The sequence below is a fragment of the Oncorhynchus kisutch genome, linkage group LG13, assembly GCF_002021735.2.
Source record: "Oncorhynchus kisutch isolate 150728-3 linkage group LG13, Okis_V2, whole genome shotgun sequence".
In the NCBI taxonomy this organism is placed as follows: domain Eukaryota; kingdom Metazoa; phylum Chordata; class Actinopteri; order Salmoniformes; family Salmonidae; genus Oncorhynchus; species Oncorhynchus kisutch.
In genome coordinates, this window is record NC_034186.2 from 26,595,075 (window position 1) to 26,619,011 (window position 23,937).

Sequence of the window (23,937 nt, forward strand, 5' to 3'; positions counted from 1 at the left end):
GTTGTGGGCGGAGCAGTTGCCGTACCAGGCGGTGATACAGCCCGCCAGGATGCTCTCGATTGTGCATCTGTAGAAGTTTGTGTGTGCTTTTGGTGACAATCTTTAAGTCAGACCACAGATTCTCAGTTGGATTGACATCTGGGCTTTTACTAGTCCATTCCAAGACATTTAAATGTTTCCCCTTAAACCACTTGAGTGTTGCTTTAGCAGTATGCTTAGGGTATTGCCCTGCTGAAAGGTGAACCTCCGTCCCAGTCACAAATCTTTGCAAGACTGAAACAGGTTTCCCTCAAGAATTTCCCTGTATTTAGTGCCATCCATCATTCCTTCAATTCTGACCAATTTCCCAGTCCATGCCGATGAAAAGCATCCCCACAGCCTAATGCTGCCACCACGCTTCACTGTGGGGATGCTGTGGTCGGGGTGATGAGAGGTGTTGGGTTTGCGCCAGACATAGTGTTTTCCTTGCTGGCCAAAAAGCTAAATTTTAGCCTCATCTGACCAGAAAATCTTCTTCTATATGTTTGGGGAGTCTCCCACATGCCTTTTTGGTGAACGTGTTTGCTTATTTTTTTCTTTAAGCAATGGCTTTTTTCTGGTCACACTTCCGTAAAGCCCAGCACTGTGGAATGTACGGCTTAAAGTGGTCCTATAGACAGATACTCCAATCTCTGCTGTGGAGCTTTGCAGCTCCTTGAGGGTTATCTATGGTCTCTTTGTTGCCTCTCTGATTGGTCCGTGAGTTTTAGTGGGCGGCCCTCTCTTGGCAGGTTTGTTGTGCTGCCATATTCTTTACATTTTTTAATAATGGATTTAATGGTGCTCCATGGGATGTTCAAAGTTTCAGATATTTTTGTATAACCCAACCCTGATCTGCACTTTTTCACAACTTTGTCCCTGACCTGTTTGGAGAGCTCCTTGGTCTTCATGGTGCCGCTTGCTTGGTGGTGCCCCTTGCTTAGTGGTGTTGCAGACTCTGGGGCCTTTCAGAACAGGTGTATATATATACTAAGATCATTTGACAGATTATGTGACACTTAGCTTGAACACAGGTGGACTTTATTTAACTAATTATGTGACTTCTGAAGGTAATTGGTTGAACCAGATCTTATTTAGGGGCTTCATAGCAAAGGGGGTGAATACATATGCAAGCACCACTTTTCTGTCATTTTTTAAATTTCACTTTACCAATTTGGACTATTTTGTGTATGTCCATTACATGAAATCCAAATAAAAATCCATTTAAATTACAGGTTGTTATGCAACAAAATAGGAAAAACGCCAAGGGGGATGAATACTTTTGCAAGGCACTGTATGTATTGCATCAACTCTGTCCTCAAGTCCTCATTTTGCACCCTGGGCGAACTGCAGAAGCGCTTCATTGACTAATTTCATAGTCACTCCTTCAGGGACCAGAACACAGTGCACACCTGAGAGAGAAACCAGAGTTCAGGGACCAGAACACAGTGCACACCTGAGAGAGGAACCAGAGTTCAGGGACCAGAACACAGTGCACACCTGAGAGAGAAACCAGAGTTCAGGGACCAGAACACAGTGCACACCTGAGAGAGGAACCAGAGTTCAGGGACCAGAACACAGTGCACACCTGAGAGAGAAACCAGAGTTCAGGGACCAGAACACAGTGCACACCTGAGAGAGAAACCAGAGTTCAGGGACCAGAACACAGTGCACACCTGAGAGAGAAACCAGAGTTCAGGGACCAGAACACAGTGCACACCTGAGAGAGGAACCAGAGTTCAGGGACCAGAACACAGTGCACACCTGAGAGAGAAACCAGAGTTCAGGGACCAGAACACAGTGCACACCTGAGAGAGAAATCAGAGTTCAGGGACCAGAACACAGTGCACACCTGAGAGAGAAACCAGAGTTCAGGGTAAGTTAAAGTACTTGTGTTGTTATCTCCTTTGGGTGTGAATGGTTTACGCAATATACAGTACTTGCTAATTTGCTATACTTCAAAACAGATGTCATGTCATAATGTCCGTGGTCAACTCATGATATGGAATCATTTTAAATCATCTATATTTTGACCTACCTGTTGTGCATGCATTTTAATGACTTCAAAGTTAAAGTGGACTTTATGAAATTATAAATTGGTTTGAGTTGAGGTGGAAAGTTATGAAAGTTGTACCTAGTCGACTGACTGCTGTGATGTTCCTGTGTTCGTCATCAAAGAACATCATCTCACTGAATTTGAATCCACTGTCTGCCTGGAGCCTGAACAAAGACACAATGAGAGTGAGTTCCACTATAAACACTCTTTCACGGCCAGACATGAACACAAACACACACTTCCATCCTCACAGAAGAATAGTCCAGTGGTAGTGGTCGTTAATGCTGCATTCACATGCTAGAAATGTCAGATTTGCTCATTTGTTTAAAGTGGCACGTGATTAACTACAACCAGTTATAGAAAGTCAGAAATGTCAGAGTTTCCTAGTTCCAACTAGCACGTGAACACAGCAATCTCAAATTCAGACACTTACTTTTTGAAGTGAGGGACCTTTGACCCCGGGTATATTTCCTTGAAGGATATGTATTGGTTGAGATTGAAGAGGGACAACAGCTGATTGGCTCCATCTACCTCATCTGTTCTGAGAAATATAAATAAAATGTTGATTTACAATGGCATGTTATTTCAAACAATCATCTAGAGGCTAAAAACAGAAATGCCCATTGTCTAAACACATTTTACATAGATGTTAAAACAAATTTTTAATCAGATTATAAAATAGCATGATTTTGTTTTACAATTCGTTGATCACTGTATGAACCGACCGTGATGCCACTCCAATCTGGATCCCTTGGCCATGTAGAGAAGTCAATATGTCCACTGTTTCGGGGAACAGTTGGATTTTCTCCCTCCTTGCATTCAACACCACTCCCCTGTCGGGAAAGGCAGATGAGATATTATTTGAAATTTGAAAAGACATGGCTGATGTGTGTAAGAGTTGGAAGGGAGAGGATTTAGAGAAAGATATAGCCTAAAGCCATCATTAGCTTGATACTCAACAAGATTTTAACCAATAAACTCACTCTTCGTCTTTGTGAAATTGTGGGTCCACATAGCTATTCACCCAGAAGGGCCAAAGAGTATAATCTGAGATAAGGAAAAAACAAAACAGAGATGATGGAGGATGACAGAAAAACATGACAGATAGCTAGACAAGCTACTTTAGCGGTAACAATATTATTGTTCTGCTTTGGTATTAGCAAGGTATGCTATTTGTTGAGTCTTCATTCTCATAACATTGCTAGCTAGCTACATAGCTAGATAAAGTTAGCTAGCTAACGTTACAGTAGTTATATTTTCAATTTACCCAGGTCAAACACAACAAACTTTGGTTTGGACATAGCTAGCTATTTCCTGAGTTAAGCAGTAACTGTTTCAATTATCTAGTAGCTAACTGACCCTGATAATCGTAAAATCTACGACAAGCTAGCTACATCCAGTGTGGTAGTTGTGGTTATGTGCTCAGAAGATCTAGATGCGGAAGTAAAAGTACAAATAGATCACATTGGTAGCTATACCAGTGATACTTTGAGGAGATGGGGAAACTACATTGGAATCGTATCTGCCAGAGCACAGATTAACTGCTGAATGTACGAACGCAAAACATCCTTTGAATATGACATGTGTCAGTAAAGGTTGACAAAAAACGGAATAAAAATTGTTGCTAGCAACACAGTTACAGCCACTAACGCTCTAGATAACATGAACACAGCCTAACTAGTTCTGCTATGGCGAGCAAAATTGTCAGAGTGAAGTGTTCTCAATGTCTGGAAGTAATTTACGTTCACAAGCTATCAACCCCCCCAAAAAACTAGCAGGCTATCCAACTTTAGTCAGTTACATTGGGCGCTTGACTGCCTTTGGTATGTTCGTAAATTCATCAGTTATTCTGCGCTCAGGCACACTCAGGCGAGAGTGCTCTGAAATCGGAGTAGATAGCCAGAGCGAATTTACGAACGCACCCTTTTTGAGGTCAGAACGCTCGGATCAACACTGAGCGCTAGCTCAAAAACCCAACATTAGCATGAATTTCGTGAGTACAACATTACAAATATTTTCCGATATGTAAGATATTTAACTTATCTGTAATATTGGGTCGTTTTTGAATAGTGACATTGCGTACTTTCGATGAAAATAGTCAGGTTTATCTACTCATACCCTGACTTTGAGAAGGACTTGCGGGACGATTTGCTTAGCAACCGAGTGATGCAGAATGACAACGTGAACGCGATTGGACGACAGCCAGTTTGGTGGGGCGTGAGTTCGCCAGTTTGAGTCCTAAAACCCGAAAAATAGTTACCTCTGGTTCGTTCCGCCATCCCTATGGGAAAAAATGAATGGGGGAAGAATGGGGATTTGGAATAAACGCAGAAAATAAGGTACGAGGTTAACACATGCTTAGGAGATATTATACGGTTTCTATGAGATAACAGCAGTCAGTTTTACATGACCATTATTAATTATGAAGCCTTAATTCACAAAAAGTGACGTTAACTGATGAAGATAATCTCATAGAGCAAAACGTATAAAATATCCGATGCCTGTGTTTACCACATACCTTATTTTCAGCGTTTATCCAAAAACCCGATGTTCATCATAGGCTTTGTCCAATGAACCATGGTAGAGTTCGTTCCTACAAAAAGGCGCAATTACTATTTATCTGTCTATACGGTCCTCCATTCAAAGTCCAATGGGGTGTCCTTTTTTACATGTTTTATTTATTTCACCTTTATTTAACCAGGTAGGCCAGTTGAGAACACCTTTATTTAACCAGGTAGGCCAGTTGAGAACACCTTTATTTAACCAGGTAGGCCAGTTGAGAACACCTTTATTTAACCAGGTAGGCCAGTTGAGAACAAGTTCTCATTTACAACTGCGACCTGGCCAAGATAAAGCAAAGCAGTTCGACACATATAGCACAGAGTTACACATGAGATAAACAAACATACAGTCAATAAATACAATAGAGAAAGTCTATATACAGTGTGTGCAAATTAGGTAGGATAAGAAGGGTGAGGCAATAGGCCATAGTGGCGAAATTATTACAGTATAGCAAATTAAACACTGGGATGATAGATGTGCAGAAGATGAGTGTGCAAGTAGTGGTACTGGGGTGCAAAGGAGCAAAATAAATACAATAAATAACAATTTGGTGATGAGGTAGTTGGATGGGCTATTTACAGATAGGCTTTGTACAGGTGCAGTGATCTGTGAGCTGCTCTGACAGCTGGTGCTTAAAGCTAGTGAGGGAGATATGAGTCTCCAGCTTCAGTGATTGTTGCAGTTAGTTCCAGTCATTGGCAGCAGAGAACTGGAAGGAAAGGCAACCGAAGGAGGAATTGGCTTTGGGGGTGACCAGTGAAATATACCTGCTGGAGCGCGTCCTGCGGGTGGGTGCTGCTATGGTGACCAGTGAGCTGAGATATGGCGGGGCTTTACCTAGCAACGACTTATAGATGACCTGGAGCCAGTGGGTTTGGCAACGGATATGAAGCTTCGTCTCTTCTTTTCAGAACCCATTGGAGGAGAAGGTCAGAGGGAAGGGACCTTTGTCTTTCAATTCAATTAAAATGGTTTTATTGGCATGGGAAAAATGTTTACATTGCCAAAGCAAGTGAAATAGAAAATAGACAAAAATACATTTAACAAGGGAAATAAACAATCAGAAATGAACAGTAAACATTCCACTCACAAAAGTTTTAAAAGAATAGACATGTCAAATGTTATATTATTGGTTGTAACAATGAGCAAATAATTGAAGTACAAAAGGGGAAAATATATAAACAGATAAATATAGGTTGTATTTACATTGGTATTTGTGCTTAACTGGTTGCCCTTTTTGTGATGGGACACTGGTATTTCACGTAATAGATGTGGGAGTTTATATGGGAGTTTATCAAGATTGGATTTGTTTTCAAATTATTTTTGGGTCTGTGTAATCTGAGGGAATCTAATGGGTTTTGAGAAGGAGACAAGGAGAGAGGAGTATTCAATTGAGATCTTTCCACACTTTAGCTAAACCATCTTCGGTATACACTTATCGACCAGCAGAGGTCATACTTCAGTCTGTCGATGGTTCTCCATAGGCCTACAATACATGCTTTGGAGGTGGAAGTTATCCCCTTATCTATCAAATGAATAGCCATAATAAGACTGCAAACCCACATGATAATATAAGCACTATACACACACATACACATGGATTATGTGTTGTAGAGTAGTGGCACACACTTAATGTGTTGTGAAATGTATTGTAATATTTGTACAATTGTATAACAGCCTTAATTTGGCTGGACCCAAGGAAGAGTAGCTGCTGCCTTGGCAAAGGACAATCTAATCGACCTTGGCTCATATTACACATATATAGCTAAAACAACTGTATGTCCTACACAACTGTATGTTCTGACCGCATGGCTAAAACCTCCCCCTTGTGTCTAGAATAAGAAATGGCTATGATGTGGGAAGAAAACAATTCAGCCAGTGAACAGAATGTTCTCAAACAAATGACTCACAGAAGCTTTCCCTTTGTAACATGTCCTTTCTGGAGAAGGATCAAAGGCACTTGAGTGCCACACTTGAGGTTGTTGCAAGCTGCTTTAGTTGCTGATGCTACATTTGATTCAACAAATCTAAGGCCCTTGTGTGTTCCACTACCAGAGCTGAAACTGGTAGAATACCTAACCATTAGAGGTTGTAGGAAGTTAATTGCCACCCATTTTGTCACACCCTGATCTGTTTCACCTGTCTTTGTGATTGTTTCCACCCCCCTCCAGGTGTTGCCCATCTTCCCCATTATCCCCTGTGTATTTATATCCGTGTTCTCTGTTTGTCTGTTGCCAGTTCGTCTTGTTTGTTCAAGTCAACCAGCGGTTTGTGTCACAGCGCCTGCTTTTTCCAGTCTCTCTTTTCTCGTCCTCCTTGTTTTGACCCTTGCCTGTCCTGACCCCGAGCCCACCTGCCTGCCCCTGAGCATGCCTGCCGACCTGTACCTTTGCCCCCCTCTGGATTATCGACCTCTGCCTTACCCTGAGCCCGCCTGCTGCCTGGTACCATTGCCCCACCTCTAGTTTACTGACACCTGCCTGCCTTGACCTGTCTATTGGCCTGCCCCTGTTGGAATATTAAACTATTGTTTATTTGATGTGGTCTGCATTTGGGTCTTACCTTCATACCTGATTTTACTTTTTTATTTAACCAGGTAGGCCAGTTTACAGCTGCGACCTGGCCAAGATAAAGCAAAGCAGTGCGACAAAAACAACAACAGAGTTACACATGGGATAAACAAACATGCAGTCCAAAACACAATAGAAAAATATATGTACAGTGTGTGCAAATGTAGTAAGGTTAGAGAGGTAAGGCAAAAAGTAGGTGATAGATGGAGAGCCAATCACCTGTTGGGCGTTTTTAGCTCAGTGAGCCCCCATTTTCGAGCTTCAGCCCTCCTCCTTCCCCTTGGATCCGCTCCAAAATAGCCTACCTCATCACGCTGATGTCTGAAAGGGCTCTCACCTGGGCTACTACCATATGGGAACAGCAGCCGGCCGTATGTGCGAGCCTGGAGGGGTTCGTGGGAGAGGTGAGGAAGGTCTTTGATGCCCCGTTCTCCAGGAGAGAAGCTGCCCGGAAGCTAATCTAGCTCTGGCAGGACGCCCACACTGTGGCCGACTATGCGGTGGATTTCCGTACTTTGGCAGCGGAGAGTGTGTGGAACGCGGAAGCACTCTTCGACATGTTCCTGCACTGCGTCTCGGAGGAGGTTAAGGACGAGCTTGCGGCTCGGGAGTTACCCACAGATTTTGACTCCCTCATCGCTTTGACCATCCGCATCGATGGGCGACTGCGGGAATGACGTATGGAGAGGAAATTCGATTTCACTCCTACGTCCAGGGATTCCACCTTGCCTCCGAGTCATCCCGGAAGTCACCGGCGGTCCCGTGGCCGAGAGCACCCAAGATATCCTGACCTTCCTCGAGAATTACAGTGGAGGGCTGAGGCACTGTTTCCCAAGCCCGGGCTGGGCTGTCGCCAGCGGAACAGCAACACCGGATCAGCACAAGGAACTGTCTGTATTGCGGGACTTTTGGTCATTTTGTGTCCTCGTGCCCAGTAAAAGACCAGGCTCACCGGTAGGAGCGAGAACTCTTGTGGGCCATATGAGGAACATTTCTGCTTCCCTTACTCACACCCCTTTTCATGTCATTCTGCTGTGGGGAAACCAGTCCAAATCTCTTCGGGTCTTCATTGACTCTGGGGCCGAAGAGAGCTTTTTGGATGCGACACTGGCTTCCGAGCTGAACAGCCCCTCTCCATTCCCGTGGATGTTAGAGCATTGGATGGGCGCTCTATGGGTCAGGTCACCCATAACACTAATCCCATCAACCTACGGGTGTCAGGGAATCACAGCAAGATCATTCAGTTCCTGCTCAACAATTCCCCCCAGATCCCCATGGTTTTGGAATTCTCCTGGCTCCAGCGACACAGCTCACTCATCAACTGGTCTACGGGTGTCATCATGGGCTGGAGTCGGTTCTGCCATGCCCATTGTCTGAAGTTGGTGCAACCTTCCCCAGGACATCTTCCTGGGTCCTCGGAGGTGGTTCCGGATCTCTCCGCCATTCCCGCGGAGTACCAGGATCTCCGGGAGTTGTTCAGCAAGTCCTGGGCCACTTCCCTTCCGCTGCACCGCCCCTGTGACTGCGGGATTGACCTTCCCCCTAGCACCACACTGCCCCGAGGGCGTCTGTACTCACTGTCGGGACCTGACAACTCTGAAGAGGCCACTGTGTTCTCCAAGTTGAATCTACATAATTCCTACCACCTGGTGCAGATACGAGAGGGGGACGAGTGGAAGACCGCCTTCAACACGGCCAGCGGCCACTACGAATATCTGGTCATGCCCTTTGGTCTCACCAACGCCCCTGCTGTGTTCCAGGGTCTGGTGAATGACGTTCTCCGCAACATGCTGAACCGGTTAGTCTTCGTCTACATTGATGACATCCTCGTCTTCTCTCCCTCTCCCCAAGAACACTAGCTCCATGTCCGGCAGGTTCTCCAGCGCCTTCTGGAGAACCAATTGTTTGTTAAGGCGGAAAAGTGTAAGTTCCATCGCTCCACCATTCCCTTTCTGGGCTACATCATCTCTGCTGGGAGCGTCAAGATGGATCCCGAGAAGGTGAAAGTGGTGGTGGATTTGCCTCAGCCTACGTCCAGGGTGCAGCTGCGATGCTTCCTGGGGTTCGCCAATTTTGTTTGCCGCTTAATCCAGGGTTACAGCACCCTAGCCTCCCCCTGTTTTCCCTCACCTCTACCAAGGTTCCGTTCACGTGGTCTACGGCCACGGACAGGGCGTTCAGGGACCTTAAACACCGCTTCACCACGGCTCTGATCCTGGTTCATCTGGACCCTTCCCGTCAGTTCGTGGTGGAGGTAGATGCTTTGGAGTGGGGTCTGTTCTGTCCCAACATTCTGCACTGGACCTTAAACTGCAACCCGTGCCGCCTTCTTCCACCACCACAGAGAGGAATTACGATATGGGGAATCGGGAGCTTCTCGCAATGAAGATGGCATTGGAGGAATGGAGGCACTGGCGCGACGGGGCGGAACATTCATTCATTGTGTGGACCAACCACAAACACCTGGAGCATCTCCGCACCGCCAAGTGCCTCAACTCCAGGCAATTGAGATGGGCCCTGCTGTTTATCCGGTTCAACTCTTCCCTCTCCTACAAGCCAGATATTCTGTCTCGCCGCTATAACCCCACGGCTACCACCCCGGAGCCCAAGACCATCCTTCCCAGCTCGTGCCTGGTGACGGGACTCAGCTGGGGGAGTCCCAGATAACCGGATGTTCGTGCCTGATACTGTCCGCTCCGCTGTCCTGGAGTGGGCCCATTCCTCCAGGCTTGCCTGCCACCCAGGCTCCCGGCGGACCCTGGCCTTTCTGCGACAATGCTTTTGGTGGCCTACCACGTTTCAGGGCGTTGCCGCATTTGTCGCCGCCTGTACAGCTGACCCCACATCTACCCCTTATGCATGTGTAATTGCAGGCATTGACTGAATGTGTGTTGCATCAAGTGCCCATAATCTTTCGTCGTATGCTGTAGCTGAATAGAGGTAACACTTTTTTTTTTCCAGGTAAATTGACTGAACACATTCTCATTTACAGCAGCGACCTGGGGAATAGTAACAGAGGGGGATAAATGAGCAATTGGAAGCTCAAGTCCTTAATGAAGTTTAATTTGCTTTAATCTCAACAAACTAGAGAGGTTCCATCTAAATCACAGATGGTTTGCACATCCTCTGATTCACATAATTTAGCAATCTACAGTAATATCAAAATGGCCATTATGTCAAACTACTAGAACATCCACTATAAAACCTATTTAAAGTTTAAACCAATCTGTTCACGTGTTCTTCTCCAGTGGTTCACATTGTGCAAAACAAGCAGTAAAAAACATTAATAGGCGTTTAACACTTAACTACATGCATTTCTTAGTTAAATCAATTATCGTGGGGTTTTCCTCCCTCTCAAATACATTTATTGAACTGTTGCTCCATTTGGACTATTTTCAGATCTGCGATCACTGAGAAGAAGCATTCATGATCTCTAAATGAACATGCTTATGGATTCTTTCTATAATTTCACAGTTTTGACAATATTAAAAATGTAGACCTTTGTCACCTCCGTGGTTTGCAGAAATGCTTAACTAAAGCCATGGATAACCCATACTGTACAGTTGAAGTTGGAAGTTTACATACACTTAGGTTGGAGTCATTAACTTGTTTTTCAACCACTCCACAAATTTCTTGTTAACAAACTATAGTTTTGGCAAGTTGGTTAGGACATCTACTTTGTGCATGACACAAGTCATTTTTTCAACAATTGTTTACAGATTATTTCACTGTATCACAATTCCAGTGGGTCAGAAGTTTACATACACCAAGTTGACTGTGCCTTTAAACAGCTTGAAAAATTCCAGAAAATTGCTAGTCCAACGCGCTAACCACTAGGCTACCTGCCGCCCCAGTATAAACACCATGGGACCACGCAGCCATCACACTGCTCAGGAAGGAGACGCGTTCTGTCCCCTAGAGATGAACGTACTTTGGTGCGAAAAGTGCAAATCAATCCCAGAACAGCAGCAAGGGACCCTGTGAAGATGCTGGAGGAAACCGGTACAAAGTATCTATATCCACAGTAAAAACGAGTCCTTTATCGACATAACCTGAAAGGCCGCTCAGCAAGGAAGAAGCCACTGCTCCAAAACCACCATAAAAAGCCAGACTACGGTTTGCAAATGCAAATGGGGACAAAGACCATACTTTTTGGAGAAATGTCCTCTGGTCTGATGAAACAACAATATAACTGTTTGGCCATAATGACCATCGTTATGTTTGGAGGAAAAAGGGGGATGCTTGCAAGCTGAAGAACACCATCACAACTGTGAAGCACGGAGATGGCAGCATCATGTAGTGGGGGTGCTTTCCTGCAGGAGGGACTAGTGCACTTCACAAAATAGATGGCATCATGAGGTAGGAAAATTATGTGGATATATTGAAGCAACATCTCAAGACATCAGTCAGGAAGTTAAAGCTTGGTCGCAAATGGGTCTTCCAAATGGACAATGACCCCAAGCATACTTCCAAAGTTGTGGGGAAATGGCTTCAGGACAACACAGTCAAGGTATTGGAGCGTCCATCACAAAGCCCTGACCTCAATTCTATAGAAAATTGGTGGGCAGAACTGAAAGAGCCTGTGCAAGGAGGCCTACAAACCTGACTCAGTTACACCAGCTCTGTCAGGAGGAATGGGCCAAAATTCACCCAACTTATTGTGGGAAGCTTGTGGAAGGCTACCTGAAACGTTTTACCCAAGTTAAACTATTTAAAGGCAATGCTACCAAATACTCATTGAGTGTATGTAAACTTCTGACCCATTGGGAATGTGATGAAAGAAATAAAAGCTGAAAGAAATCATTCTCTCTACTATAATTCTGACATTTCACATTCTTAAAATAAAGTGGTGATCCTAACTGACCTAAGACGGGGAATTTTTTACTAGGAGTAAATGTCTGATTTTAAAGACTGAGTTTAAATGTATTTGGCTGAGGTGTATGTAAACTTCTGACTTCAACTGTAACTGAATTGTGATATTCGCCATATAGCCTACCACAAAAATAAAGGAAAAAGGAAACCCAACCATATAATCTTGTGCTTGATTTATAAACTACCACTGAGATAATGTTTATTCATTCATTGAGTATAAACAAATATGCAATACACCTTTTCATACATTTACAATTGGATTGAACCCACTGGGCAAAAACTGCTTGAATCAACGTTGTTGATTCCACAAAAATTCAATGTGATGAAGTTAAATCAATGTGGAAAACTGATTGGATTTTTAAAAAGTAATCAACATAAGGGAATTTTGTAATTTTTTTCCACAAAACTTTTAACCTAAATCCAATGTCATGGTGACATGTTTTGTTGATTTCACATTGAATTCGCATTGGTTGAAGGCTACCCGTCTTACTGTTCTTTTCACTCATTTATTTACCTAGTGGCTAGAGTCTGTTTTACTGTAGACACAGTGCATAAAAGTGTCTTTGGAGTGCTTACTTGGCAGCATTGTACCGGAAAAGCCTTTACAGCTTTGTAAAGCGATCATCATCTGTGAATCCTCTATTGTAAGTGCCATCCAGGTTGATGCCATTTTCCACTCCTTTCACCTGCATGTCCTCTTCATCCTGCCCATCCTCTGTCATCCCTTTCTCTTTCCTAGATCAAGATGAACCATCAACACCAGTTAAATAACCAAACATATCATTATGAACAGAAAGACTGAAGTATTGTCAAAGGGTGGACTCACCGTCTCTTTTGTAACAGAGAGGATACGAGCAGGGCAATGATTCCAGCACACACAGCACCTATGACCACTCCAAACACGATGAGCCAGGGAGGGGTGTCAGGGTTCACTGGCGCTGCTAGTGTAGGGTAGATGCCCAGAAACTCCAGGGTCCTATCTGACAGGAGGAAGGCATTGTTGATGCGATGCCTTGACATCCTGTTGGTTATAGAAGGGGATCATTTAGGTCCAGATAGTACATCTCTTCTTTTACAGGTCTGTTATCTCAAACTGTACTTGAATCTGTCTAAATACCGCTTGCCTTGTGTTTAACATTGTAAGCATAATATCTATTTTCTGTTTTATAAGGTATTCAGGTGGATGCTTATGTTAATTTTCTTACTTTAGTTTTATCTACAGGTGTAGACCAGAACATTTTATTTTAAAGTAGACCAGAGCATTACCTCACAGCTTTCTCCACATCTGCCTTAGGAATAAGCATGGTGGTGTTGTCTGGTGATGTCACCACAAACCAGAAGGACACCCTCGAAGTCTGAACACACAGGATAATGTTGTCGACACTGGAAAAGTCCCACAAACATCATAATGCCAGAAATGCCATGATGACAGCATTACACAACACTCCAGGAAGACAATTTTATTGACTTAAACAGATGTCATAAAACATGCTCACAGGAAGGCTGGAAATAAACCTTTTTTTTAAGAAGTGAAAAAACATAATTTGGCCATATACAACAAACCCCCGAGGTGCCTTATTACTATTATAAACTGCGTACCAACTTAATTAGAGCAGTAAAAATGAACATTTTGTCATACCTGTGGTATACAGTGATATACCACGGCTGTCAGCCAATCAGCATTCAGGGCTCAAACAACCCAATTTATAATGTACTACATGCTGATGTACTGTAGCATGTGCTTTGTATTGAGTTCAAACAGCGACTGATTAAATAATGTGTCAGAAATTTTTCGGGCACTGTAGATATTCTTACTTGTATGTTTCCATTTGGAAGTGCCTCCTCATGGCAAAGGCCATAGTAGCTTGGAAAAAGAACATTTCACTCTGATTCCATTCATACTGCAGACAAAAAAAGTATAATCTCATCACCAATCACAATATTCAAACACATTTTTCTGTGTTGATAATGTTGAAAATAATAAATTTCTAGCATTTCAAAGCTCTTGATCAATAGGACCCCTTCTGTATTTTAGAGCATATCACTGATTTCAGAGAACATTTCTGAAAATAATTGAATAATCTGCTGTATCTTTTGGTAAGCATAGTACTCACAGCATCCTCTCCCAAAGCAGTTTTGAGGCTGATGCGCACTTTGTACCCATTTGGAGCATCTACAGAGAGAATAACAGTTTTTTTTTATCTCTCTCCCCTACCTCAAATATTGTATGCTCAATGTTTTAGACACCATGAAACATTAGCATACAATAGTCTAGTCTAATAAGTCACGAAGATGTTGACTTGAGTCACATCGGTTGAAACAAACTGTATAATAACAAAAAAACAGGACACCAATGAAACAAACAGTGAATAGGACACCCTGCTCATCTAGTCTCACAGTTCTTTATCAGGACAGTATGAAGGACACTATCTGTACCACAAACCATAAAGTATTTTCATATTTACTGCGTGTTCGCCCTCTGCCCACTCAGGCACTCGCTGCTGTTAAACTAGCCAAATTTAATGCAAAGACAAGATAACAACATCCTGTGTAGACCATTTGAAGTCATGAAAACACTCACAACCAGTACCTTCTTCCTCAAGACTCTGATCAGCTGACATATTAAACTGTCTTTCTCCCTACATTAAACTATTGGAATATTAGCTGAAACAAACATTCAGGGAAGCAATAAACTGGTATTGTACAAATTGTAATACTTACAAACGAAATAATAAAAACCAAACACCAAGTAATTCCAGCTATGAGGATGTGAGCTAGCTACTCTGAGTACTCTGAGTCACTCACCGCGCTGGCAGAGGTCTTGTGCCAGAGCAGGTGCCCCCACCTGGCAGAGCAGAAACAGGATCCACACCAACATCCCCTCCTGAGGATAAGAACAGAACTAAGAAAGAGTCTGCTGTGCTGCTGGCTCAGTCAAAGTCCCAGTGGTCAGACATTAAAGTTGAAGGAGCAGTCCAACAATGGAATCAAACAGACCTTGGAGTGGCCACTACCAGGTTTTATTGGTTAAACTATGACACACACAGCTGCTAGCTAAAACTCTCCCTGCCCACCTTTAAAAATGTAACAGCCCTATAACAGTTGTCACCAACAGTACAGATAGCCTGCCCAAAGAGCAGAATGATGTGAGAACAGCAGTGCGTGCGCAGCAGTGTCAGCACTATTTGTCCAAGCCTCAGAGAATTGGAAGAGGTTTGATAATGTGAGAGGGAGGCAGACCTCGGGAAGATAAACACACAGACCCAGTCTTGTTTTGTTTACCCAGTGGGCCTGCTTTACTGCACAGATGGGATCTTAAAATGACCAGTATTGTTGCAGCACAATAATCATGCAGCAACGGGATCTTAACGTTTAGTCCAGTCACACTTTTCCGCTGATGTAATGTTGCTTGATCAGTGGTTAAGCTATTAGCTGGACAAATTCAGGCTACTTGAAAAGTGCAATACTGTTAATATAACCATGTGTTATTGCAGGGTTTCAGTGAATTTATGTCAATCATGCGGCACAGGAAAATTCTCAGCGACAACCGAGTGATCAAATTCAGATCCCTCAACAAGTGTAGAGCCTAAGGAGAATTTGGCCAGACAAAATAATATAAACTAATTGATAATACAGTACATCCTTGTAACAACCCACTCGTAGGAGGTTTGTAGCATCTATGAACATATTTTTAGTACTTTTCCCAACCTGGAGAGCTGACACCTTCAGACTTATGCCCCACCACAGGCCACACTGAGGTCAAGGAAGACAGCTGACACTTTTCTTCTGGGTGTTTACAGTTAATAATACCTTTATTACGAGTATCAGTGATTCTGTCCCAAATGGCATTCTATTCCATACATAGTGCACTACTTTTGACCAGAGCCCTATAGGGAATAGGGTGCCATTTGGGGGAAACATCAGTGTCACATCAGCTTCTACAGTACTAAGGTAACATAACAAAGATGAAGGTAGACCTAATGTAACATTACACGTTTACAATTCAGGGAAACTGTCATGATTAACCATTCACACTGCCCTGGATACATTACCTATAATGTGGTACATTTTTCACCAGTGAAAGTTTTTGTCAAGCACATCTTAGGTTCAAATTCAATCATTGATTGTTCATGAGAAACATGGGTTCACACATTACACTTGGTCTGCCTGTGGGGGGTAGCTCTACTCTTCCAGCTGATTGCTGGCTATTAACACCAAATTAGCTGATTGCAAATCTATTTAGGAAGAAGAACATTCAGAAGCATATTAAATGTAATACAGACTCCGGGTGAAGCTTCCTTGTTAGCTCATGAATACAAGACATACAATAACGCATTATCAGTAAATGATCTTTGCTCTCATAAAATGCTAGGGTATTTCACCATACAGGAAACACCCATCAGAAATTATACTGAAATCATTTTATTGAAAGATATATTGCTGGTTGAACTCGTCTCTTGAACATAAAACTGGGGTTGGTGTGCATTTTGCAGTTTGAAGTTGAGGAGTCCCTGCAGGACAATTGTAGAATAGACTTCATGCTCTGTAGCCACTGAGGTATATTAAGTCTGTAGCCTATGCATGCTCAACTAACCAGTGGCATGTATTCGTGGATGCCAAGGGAAGCCTGTCACGCTCTGATCTGTTTCACCTGTCCTTGTGCTTGCTTCCACACTCCTCCAGGTGTCGCCCATCTTCCCCATTATCCCTTGTGTATATCTACCTGTGTTTTCTGTCTGTCTGTTGCCAGTTCGTCTCATTTGTTCAAGCCTACCAGCATTTTGGGCCTCATACATTGTGCCCCTAGTTGGACAGGATGAAAGTTCAATATGTAGAAGGCTAATGTTAACTAGCTAACGATGAACATGAAATTAAGCTAGGCTAGCGAACAAGCATTTTAGCCAGGTAGCGGGACAACATAAAATAAAAGCTTGAACTGTATGACAGAGACCATTTTTCAAAATGAAAGATAGGAGGATGGCATTGGCATTTCTCTACAAGTAGAGCGAGTCAACATGTTTCTCTACTTGCACAAACACACACGCATGCACAAACACACAAATCAGAACCATGGACAGCCACGTCATATTTAGCTTAAGTTGATTGGACTAAATTGTTTTTGGTATATTTTAGTTGTCATTGTATTAGACTATGCATAGGTGATTTGATTATGTTGAAATGGTGCTGGAATAGTGGAGGCAGCTCCTATTTTCTTTGAAACTTGTGGTAACTCTCCATGGTTTTAAATCAATAGTTGTTTAGTGGTCTGAAAATGTTGGGAACATTAACTTACCTGACAATGCTGTAGGTCATGTAACTGTTTGTTACATGCAATAAGCTTTGTGCACTTCACCCAACAGTGGTTGCTCTCTGGTTTTGTGAAGAAACAAAGGTGTGAATGATTCTGCCAGCATCTTCATATTGTATCGGCCTTAGGCCTATATAACAAGCCATATGAACTAACAGGTTTTAGAGCAAACAACACAATTATAACAACCCATTGGCTATATGTTTTTTTATTCTTGCTTGGCTTCCCCAGTGATTTTACTCACGCACTGCTACTGCAACTAACTAGGGATTTCCGTGGGTTTGATATATAATTTACTGGTATTCAACTTTGTATGACGAGAGTTCTTTGTAGGCTATTTTCCTGTTTATTGTCTCCAGCATCATGGTGATGATGTCAAGAAGCTGATATCGCATGTCCGGAACAGCACATTCGAAGAATCGCACGTCCGGAACCGCCCTGCCAGGGTTGCCAGGTATAGCTAAGACTTTACTCGCAATGACTACTCAAAACCTTAAAAACTAGCCCACATTGTTTTTGCTGCAGCAAGGCGAGTTGCCACATTTAGCCAATGAACCCTTTTTCCATTACGTTATTGAGCAAATTAATTAAGAAGGAATATCAAAGTCATTTGTAACGACATAAGAAGCTAAATTTGGTTTTCCATGAAAATAATTGGTCTAATTATTGCGAGCTAACCGTTACTAATAAAGGAATTTCAATATGTCGCCAGATAATGTTCCATCAATGGATGTTGATTTAACTAGTTTGACTGCTATGATTGTAAATTAATCCCGTATGTGTATGTGCATAACTATAGATAAATCCAACAGGAGAGTTTGAGGGATGAAAGTTGGACAGATCATCTCGAAATCTCTGTGCAAGAAGCACTTGGACGAACGTCAAAATAATGTTAAAACTATTTTCTGGTGATTGTGCCGTTGTTATACAAACGATTATATATGGCCTATTAACGAGATTGACTTGTCATTTCAATAGGCATAGGCTAGGCCTACTAAAATCAGAGTTTATGATTGTAATTCAATTTGGTTTAATTATGTTAATCGCAGGTAGCCTATAGCCCCTGATAGCCTACAATAGCTTAGGCAAGCTTGCTTAGTTCATATTGACAGACTAATGTATATAACATGAATAGCGAAGCGATTTAGAGTTAAGAAGTGCTTCTGTTGCCCGATAGCCTGCTGGAAGAGGCTACCGAGGATGGGGTCTTAATTTCAATCACTAAATCGTATATTAATCATATGGATATGAACTGAATAGGCCTATGCTTGTCAACAGACAGTGTTTTTTTGTTGTTGTTTTAAACCTGTAGACTAATCTGATTGACTGTTACCTTCAATTGAATGTATTGTAACGACCCTGGCTATCCCACTTCTGACACCAGTGTAATGAAACAGCAGGGAGCAGGTCTCGAACCCTCGACCTTCGAAAAAAAAGCATGCTCGTGCGGCATAGTCGATTTCCGCGGTTATAAACCCAGGGTCGTTACACTATTCTAACAGCTGATAGAGCTGTAATCATGATTGATAACTTCCAATTGCATTAACTAAACATGGCCATTAATAATTGCATAATAACACAAGGCTACAATAACTGAAGTTATAGCCTATTTATTAAATCAGTTTGCCAGCTCCGGTAGGCTACACAAGTTGCACAAATTGATTTGCAACGACTCCAGTCAGTGATATCGTCAACAGATGTATCACTCTCCACATTCAATGTCAGTTTCATAGTGTACTTTTCCCCATGTCAGAAGCATGCAAATGAGTTCCAAATCATCAATTTAAAATTTCCAATCGCGCAGCACTCGAGACCCAAGAACGGAGCATATGTAAAACCATTGTCTTGATGTGGTTTGCCATAAGAAAAGTCGACAAATGAATCCAGTTTAAACCACCTCCGAACGACTTTATCTAATGCGCTCTAGAGCGCCTAATGTAGTTTGTGTCTGTGCACTGACGCCTTATTTCCTGATGCGCATCAGTTCATAGCGCGTTTTATGGAAAAAGGGTTGGGAATATGTGTCTCCACAATGACAATCTACCTACAACTGGTAAAAAGTTGTCATGCCGTGCGAGCGTGCTGCTCATGTGACTTCTGCCTGCTGCGGCGCTCAGTCTCAACATACGCACACCCCTCCGCCCCATCCCCACCACTAACACATTCAGCAACTCGGCTGACTTACTACCTGATAGTTAGCAGCAGCAGGTCACAGTGAAATATTTGAAAGAAAAATGCCATGGCGGCCGCGGTGCAATTTAGCCCAAAAACCTGCAACCCGCGATCAATAGTTTGACCGGCGACATCTTTTTGAAAGTAGCCAATCAGGCAGCAAACTGGAGATCGCAACTCTGCCTGCCAGAGTGCTGCTGTATAAAAAGAGAATAAAGATAGTATCTCCTAGCAACGCGAATTCTATCATCAATACGTTATGGGATATTCGTATACGTCACTGTTGCCATAGCTACGTCTCTGTCAAATACACAGGTTTCATTTCTTGTGTCAGGGGAGGCTAAAATAAACAATGGCTGAAAAAAAGTTCAAAGGAGCCCCGTTTGGAACACAGACATCGAGGTAAGACAAGCGCCAAAAGGACATGCGGAATCATGAAGGTTAATAAGGAAAACAATATGGATGTTGTTATCCGTAGCACTTCCGGCCTGATGTCTTACTGCAATGTGCGTTTGCAGGTTTGATGTGTCAGCGGTCCATCCAGCCAATAAGAGAGCAGGGACCTACACAGAGATCCCCTACTGCAAAAAGATGACCAATGACCTGGTATGACTTGTAACTCCCAACCTCTCTCTCCCCCTCAATTCAATGGGTTTTATTGGCATGGGAAACATATTGTAACGACCCTGGGTTTATAAGCAAGCGCGGAAATCGACCCTGCCGCACGAGCATGCTTTTGTGGCACAGTTGATAGCGCGCCGGACCTCGGGCTAGAAGGTCGAGGGTTCGTGACCTGCTCCCTGCCTGTTTCATTACAATATGTTTACATTGCCAAAGCAAGTGAAATAAATAATAAACAAAAGTGAAATAACTCTTTCTCTCTCTCAAACGTCCTCTCTATGCTTCAAAATCATAACAAACATTTTCACTTATAAGGATATGTGTGTTGTTTGTCAGGAGAGGCGGCTGGGCCCGGGGTCCTATGATGCTGCAGGCCATGGGGACTTCAGTAAACGGTCGGTGGCAGAGCGGGCCAAAGGGCCGGGGTGGCAGAGGGCCCAGGAGACTGCCAGGTTGGCAGCCATACCTCACCTCCTCTACAGGGAGGCCTGGGAAAACAAACGCTTCCTGGTGGGTCACACACACACACACACGCATGTGTGCACACACACACACACACCTGACCCCTAACCTCTGTCTCTCTGTCTGTCCCATAGAAAACTAAAGTGGGTCCAGGAACCTACAGAGTAGCAGACTTTATAGAGGAACTGCAGAAGAAACCAGGCAGTGTGAGAGGAGTGTGTGACAGCAGGGAAGAGCGGTTCAGAAATGCACAGGTACCACAACACACACACACACACAGAGGTACCACAGTGCAGCTCTAGAGGGCAGGAGGACACAATATGTTATACTCAGCATACTGTTGGTAGGTCACATGTTAACACCATGTTAATAGCAGGTGTAAACTGGCTACAAACTACTAAGATCAATCTTTCTCTGTGATACTCAAAGTGCCTTACACCCCAACCCCTTCTCAAATTCTGTGTTTAAAGAGCTGGACGCCAGGCCCTGGTTGCTATGGTAATGGGGGTGTTCCATGGGCAGCGCTGGAGGAGAAGAGGTCGGGGTTATATGGGGCTCCTAGCATGCACCTCAGCTCCTCACTGCAACGCTTCCCAGAAGGCAACAGTACAGTATGACAAACACAAACACAACACTATAACTGAAAACAACAAGGTATAGGTTACTTACGCAATAATGCACGAGGGGGTGTGGTATATGGCCAATATACCACGGCTAAGTGATGTTCTTAAGCGCGACACAACGCAGAGTGCCTGGATACAGCCCTTAGCCGTGGTATATTGGCCATATACCACAAACCCCAAGGTGCCTTATTGCTATTATAAACTGGTGACCAACATAATTAGAGCATTAAAAATAAATGTTTTGTTATGCCTGTGCAAAACGGTCTGATATACCATCATGGCTGTCAACCAATCAACATTCAGGGCTCGAACCACACAGTTTATAAAACTCGCTATACTACAACTAACTGTGTGTTCATCTGTGTAGGACTGTGGGCTGAGTCCCTGTACCTATACTCTAAAGAGCAGCACAGAGGCGTTGTTGGCCAGCGGCAGCAGCAGGAGAGGCGCATATGATCTCTTCACTGGACCACGAGACAAACCCATCACCGCTGGATACTTCGCTACCCCGGTAACACACTCACATCACACACACCTCAGAACACATCAAATTGTGAGGGACCACCATCAACTTATTGTGTGTGTGTACATGTGTAGAAGTGTGTAAATCTAACTCCAGGGGAGTACCCCAGTGGGTGTGGGGGCTTTGGAGAGGAGTTGTGTCGTCGTGAAAAGCGGAACCACGGTGTGTTTGGAATGTTGGATCAGTACCCAGTTGTTCCAACAGAGAGAATCTACCACAGCACCCTGTCCCAATGCCCTCGACCTGCTGTGAGTACCCTAACCTTTGACCCCTAACCCTGCCCCAATGCTCTCCAACCGTTCTAGCTAACCTTTAACATCCAACCCCTGCCCCAAAAAGTGAAAGAACAAATATAATATCTTTCTCTTCTCCCTCTATTCCTCCTTTCTATCCCTCTCCCCTCAGACGTTCCCAGGGCCAGGGTGGTATGAGGTCGTCTCTCCACAGTCCCGTCCAGAGAGTCACACCCATCCCCCCTTCCTCTCCTCTGCCCCCCGTGCCAGCCGTAGGACAGAAAGATTGCAGAACGGAAATTATGTGAGTTAAGCCTAACCTTCACCTCTAACTCTGACCTCTAACCCTGTCCCCTAAACTCTAACATCCTCTCTTCCAATCAGAGCATGGTTGGTCCTGGTCGTTATGACATTGCAGAAAAGGGGTGTAGTAAGACTGACAATGGCTACACCTCCTCCTTCAGTTCCCGGACACAGAGATATCTTCACAAACCAGACAGAGACAAACACACACAGTAAGACACACACACATACACATACAGTGATACCTCACCTGAAATTAAAGAAATATCACATTTTCTATCAGTACAGTGATTGTTGTGTTGTGTTGTGTGTGTGTGTGTGTATTGCTCTGTGTGTTTCAGGGAGAGGTTGCGTGCGATAAATGTTCCGGTGGACAGACTGAGTTTCCTGGTGCAGCCTGGAAGGAACACTTTGATGAAATCAGCTTAGACACACACATCGAAGCATCATGGAACAAAGACTCCGGATACATGTTTACAAACCATCAGATTTCAAGTTTAGTTTTTCAACTATATTAAAATCAATATTGATCAACATGAGATGTTTTTATGTTTGGTAGAAAGTAGTAGAGATTTGCTGTTGACAAAACAAACTTTATTATCATCATACACCAACAAAAACATTTGTGGACAATAGCAGTGATCTCCTTTCTCTCTGCCAGGCAGTAGAAATAACCAGGTTAGGGTTGGGGGTCAGAACATGTTAGGGGTTTAGAGGTCAGAACATGCAGGTGTTGGGGTTAGGGGTCAGAAGTTGTACACTACTGTTCAAAAGTATGGGGTCAATTAGAAATGTACTTGTTTTTTAAAGAAAAGCAAAACATTTTGTCCATTAAAATAACAAAAATACAGTGTAGACACTGTAATGTGTTTGTCACACTGTAAATGGCTCATTTTTAATGGAATATCTACATGGGCGTACAGAGTAGAGGTCGACCGATTAATCGGAAGAGCCGATTAATTAGGGCCGATTTCAAGTTCATAACAATCGGAAATCGGTATTTTTAGATGCCGATTTTGCCGATTATTATTTAAAAAAATTACACCTTTATTTAACTAGGCAAGTCAGTTAAGAACACATTCTTATTTTCAATGACGGCCTAGGAATGGTGGGTTAACTGCCTTGTTCAGGGGCAGAACGACAGACTTTTACCTCGTCAGCTCAGGGATTCAATCTTGCAACCTTACGGTTAACTAGTCCAACGCTCTAACCACCTGCCTCACGAGGAGCCTGCCTGTTACGCAAATACAGTAAGAAGCCAAGGTAAATTGCTAGCTAGCATTAAACTTATCTTATAAAAACAATGAATCATAATCACTAGTTAACTACACATGGTTGATGATATTACTAGTTTATCTAGCGTGTCCTGCCGTTGCATATAATCAATGCGGTGCGCATTCACTAAAAGGGACTGTCGTTGCTCCAACGTGTACCTAACCATAAACACCAATGCCTTTCTTAAAATCAATACACAGAAGTATATATTTTTAAACCTGCATATTTAGCTAAAAGAAAGGTTAGCAGGCAATATTAACCAGGTGCAATTGTGTTACTTCTCTTGCGTTCATTGCACGCAGAGTCAGGGTATATGCAACAGTTTGGGCCGCCTGGCTC

The 23,937-nt window shown here is 43.3% G+C and overlaps 3 protein-coding genes across 6 annotated transcripts; 1 reads left to right on the plus strand and 2 right to left on the minus strand.

Moving 5' to 3' along the window:
- Positions 1–909: 909 nt before the first annotated feature.
- Positions 910–3,940, minus strand: mdp1 (magnesium dependent phosphatase 1). Of its 2 annotated transcripts, none has more exons than XM_031785893.1 (6): positions 3,342–3,932; positions 3,058–3,121; positions 2,800–2,907; positions 2,508–2,615; positions 2,153–2,238; positions 910–1,430 (listed from the first exon to the last, which is right to left on the minus strand). In XM_031785893.1, the coding sequence occupies exons 1-6, from the start codon at positions 3,373–3,375 to the stop codon at positions 1,345–1,347; spliced, it is 486 nt and encodes a 161-aa protein (XP_031641753.1). In that variant the 5' UTR covers positions 3,376–3,932; the 3' UTR covers positions 910–1,344. The 2 variants fall into 2 exon arrangements, with proteins under 2 accessions (XP_031641753.1, XP_020353171.1); XM_020497582.2 differs by having other exon boundaries at positions 1,321–1,870; positions 3,342–3,940.
- A 35-nt stretch (positions 3,941–3,975) lies between these two features.
- LOC109901581 (lymphocyte expansion molecule) lies at positions 3,976–22,859 on the plus strand. 3 transcript variants are annotated; one of them, XM_031785891.1, is made up of 11 exons: positions 3,976–4,067; positions 17,746–17,840; positions 20,077–20,164; positions 20,516–20,689; positions 20,776–20,895; positions 21,112–21,252; positions 21,632–21,775; positions 21,862–22,035; positions 22,193–22,324; positions 22,405–22,535; positions 22,665–22,859. In XM_031785891.1, exons 1-11 carry the CDS (start codon positions 4,059–4,061, stop codon positions 22,750–22,752), a joined length of 1,296 nt encoding a protein of 431 aa, XP_031641751.1. In that variant the 5' UTR covers positions 3,976–4,058; the 3' UTR covers positions 22,753–22,859. The 3 variants fall into 3 exon arrangements, with proteins under 3 accessions (XP_031641751.1, XP_031641752.1, XP_020353168.1); XM_031785892.1 differs by having other exon boundaries at positions 4,008–4,067; positions 21,884–22,035; XM_020497579.2 differs by lacking the exons at positions 3,976–4,067; positions 17,746–17,840 and adding an exon at positions 19,083–19,960.
- Positions 12,237–15,170, minus strand: LOC109901583 (collectrin-like). Its single transcript, XM_020497581.2, has 7 exons — positions 15,153–15,170; positions 14,884–14,962; positions 14,193–14,251; positions 13,894–13,979; positions 13,345–13,461; positions 12,905–13,099; positions 12,237–12,813 (listed from the first exon to the last, which is right to left on the minus strand). The coding sequence occupies exons 2-7, from the start codon at positions 14,954–14,956 to the stop codon at positions 12,681–12,683; spliced, it is 663 nt and encodes a 220-aa protein (XP_020353170.1). The 5' UTR covers positions 14,957–14,962; positions 15,153–15,170; the 3' UTR covers positions 12,237–12,680.
- Positions 22,860–23,937: the final 1,078 nt, after the last annotated feature.

Coding starts and splice junctions, on each gene's coding strand:
- mdp1 (XM_031785893.1), bottom strand. CDS start 3,375: ATGTCCAAACCAAAGTTTGTTGTGTTTGACCTGG. Junction 2,616..2,799: donor CAGATTGGAGTGGCATCACG/GTCGGTTCATAC, acceptor TATATTTCTCAG/AACAGATGAGGTAGATGGAG. Junction 1,431..2,152: donor CACAGCAGTCAGTCGACTAG/GTACAACTTTCA, acceptor TTTCTCTCTCAG/GTGTGCACTGTGTTCTGGTC.
- LOC109901581 (XM_031785891.1), top strand. Junction 21,253..21,631: donor TCCCAGAAGGCAACAGTACA/GTATGACAAACA, acceptor TCATCTGTGTAG/GACTGTGGGCTGAGTCCCTG. Junction 22,036..22,192: donor CCCAATGCCCTCGACCTGCT/GTGAGTACCCTA, acceptor CTCTCCCCTCAG/ACGTTCCCAGGGCCAGGGTG.
- LOC109901583 (XM_020497581.2), bottom strand. CDS start 14,956: ATGTTGGTGTGGATCCTGTTTCTGCTCTGCCAGGTGGGGGCACCTGCT. Junction 13,980..14,192: donor CTGCTTTGGGAGAGGATGCT/GTGAGTACTATG, acceptor TTTTGTCTGCAG/TATGAATGGAATCAGAGTGA. Junction 12,814..12,904: donor TCTCTGTTACAAAAGAGACG/GTGAGTCCACCC, acceptor ATCTTGATCTAG/GAAAGAGAAAGGGATGACAG.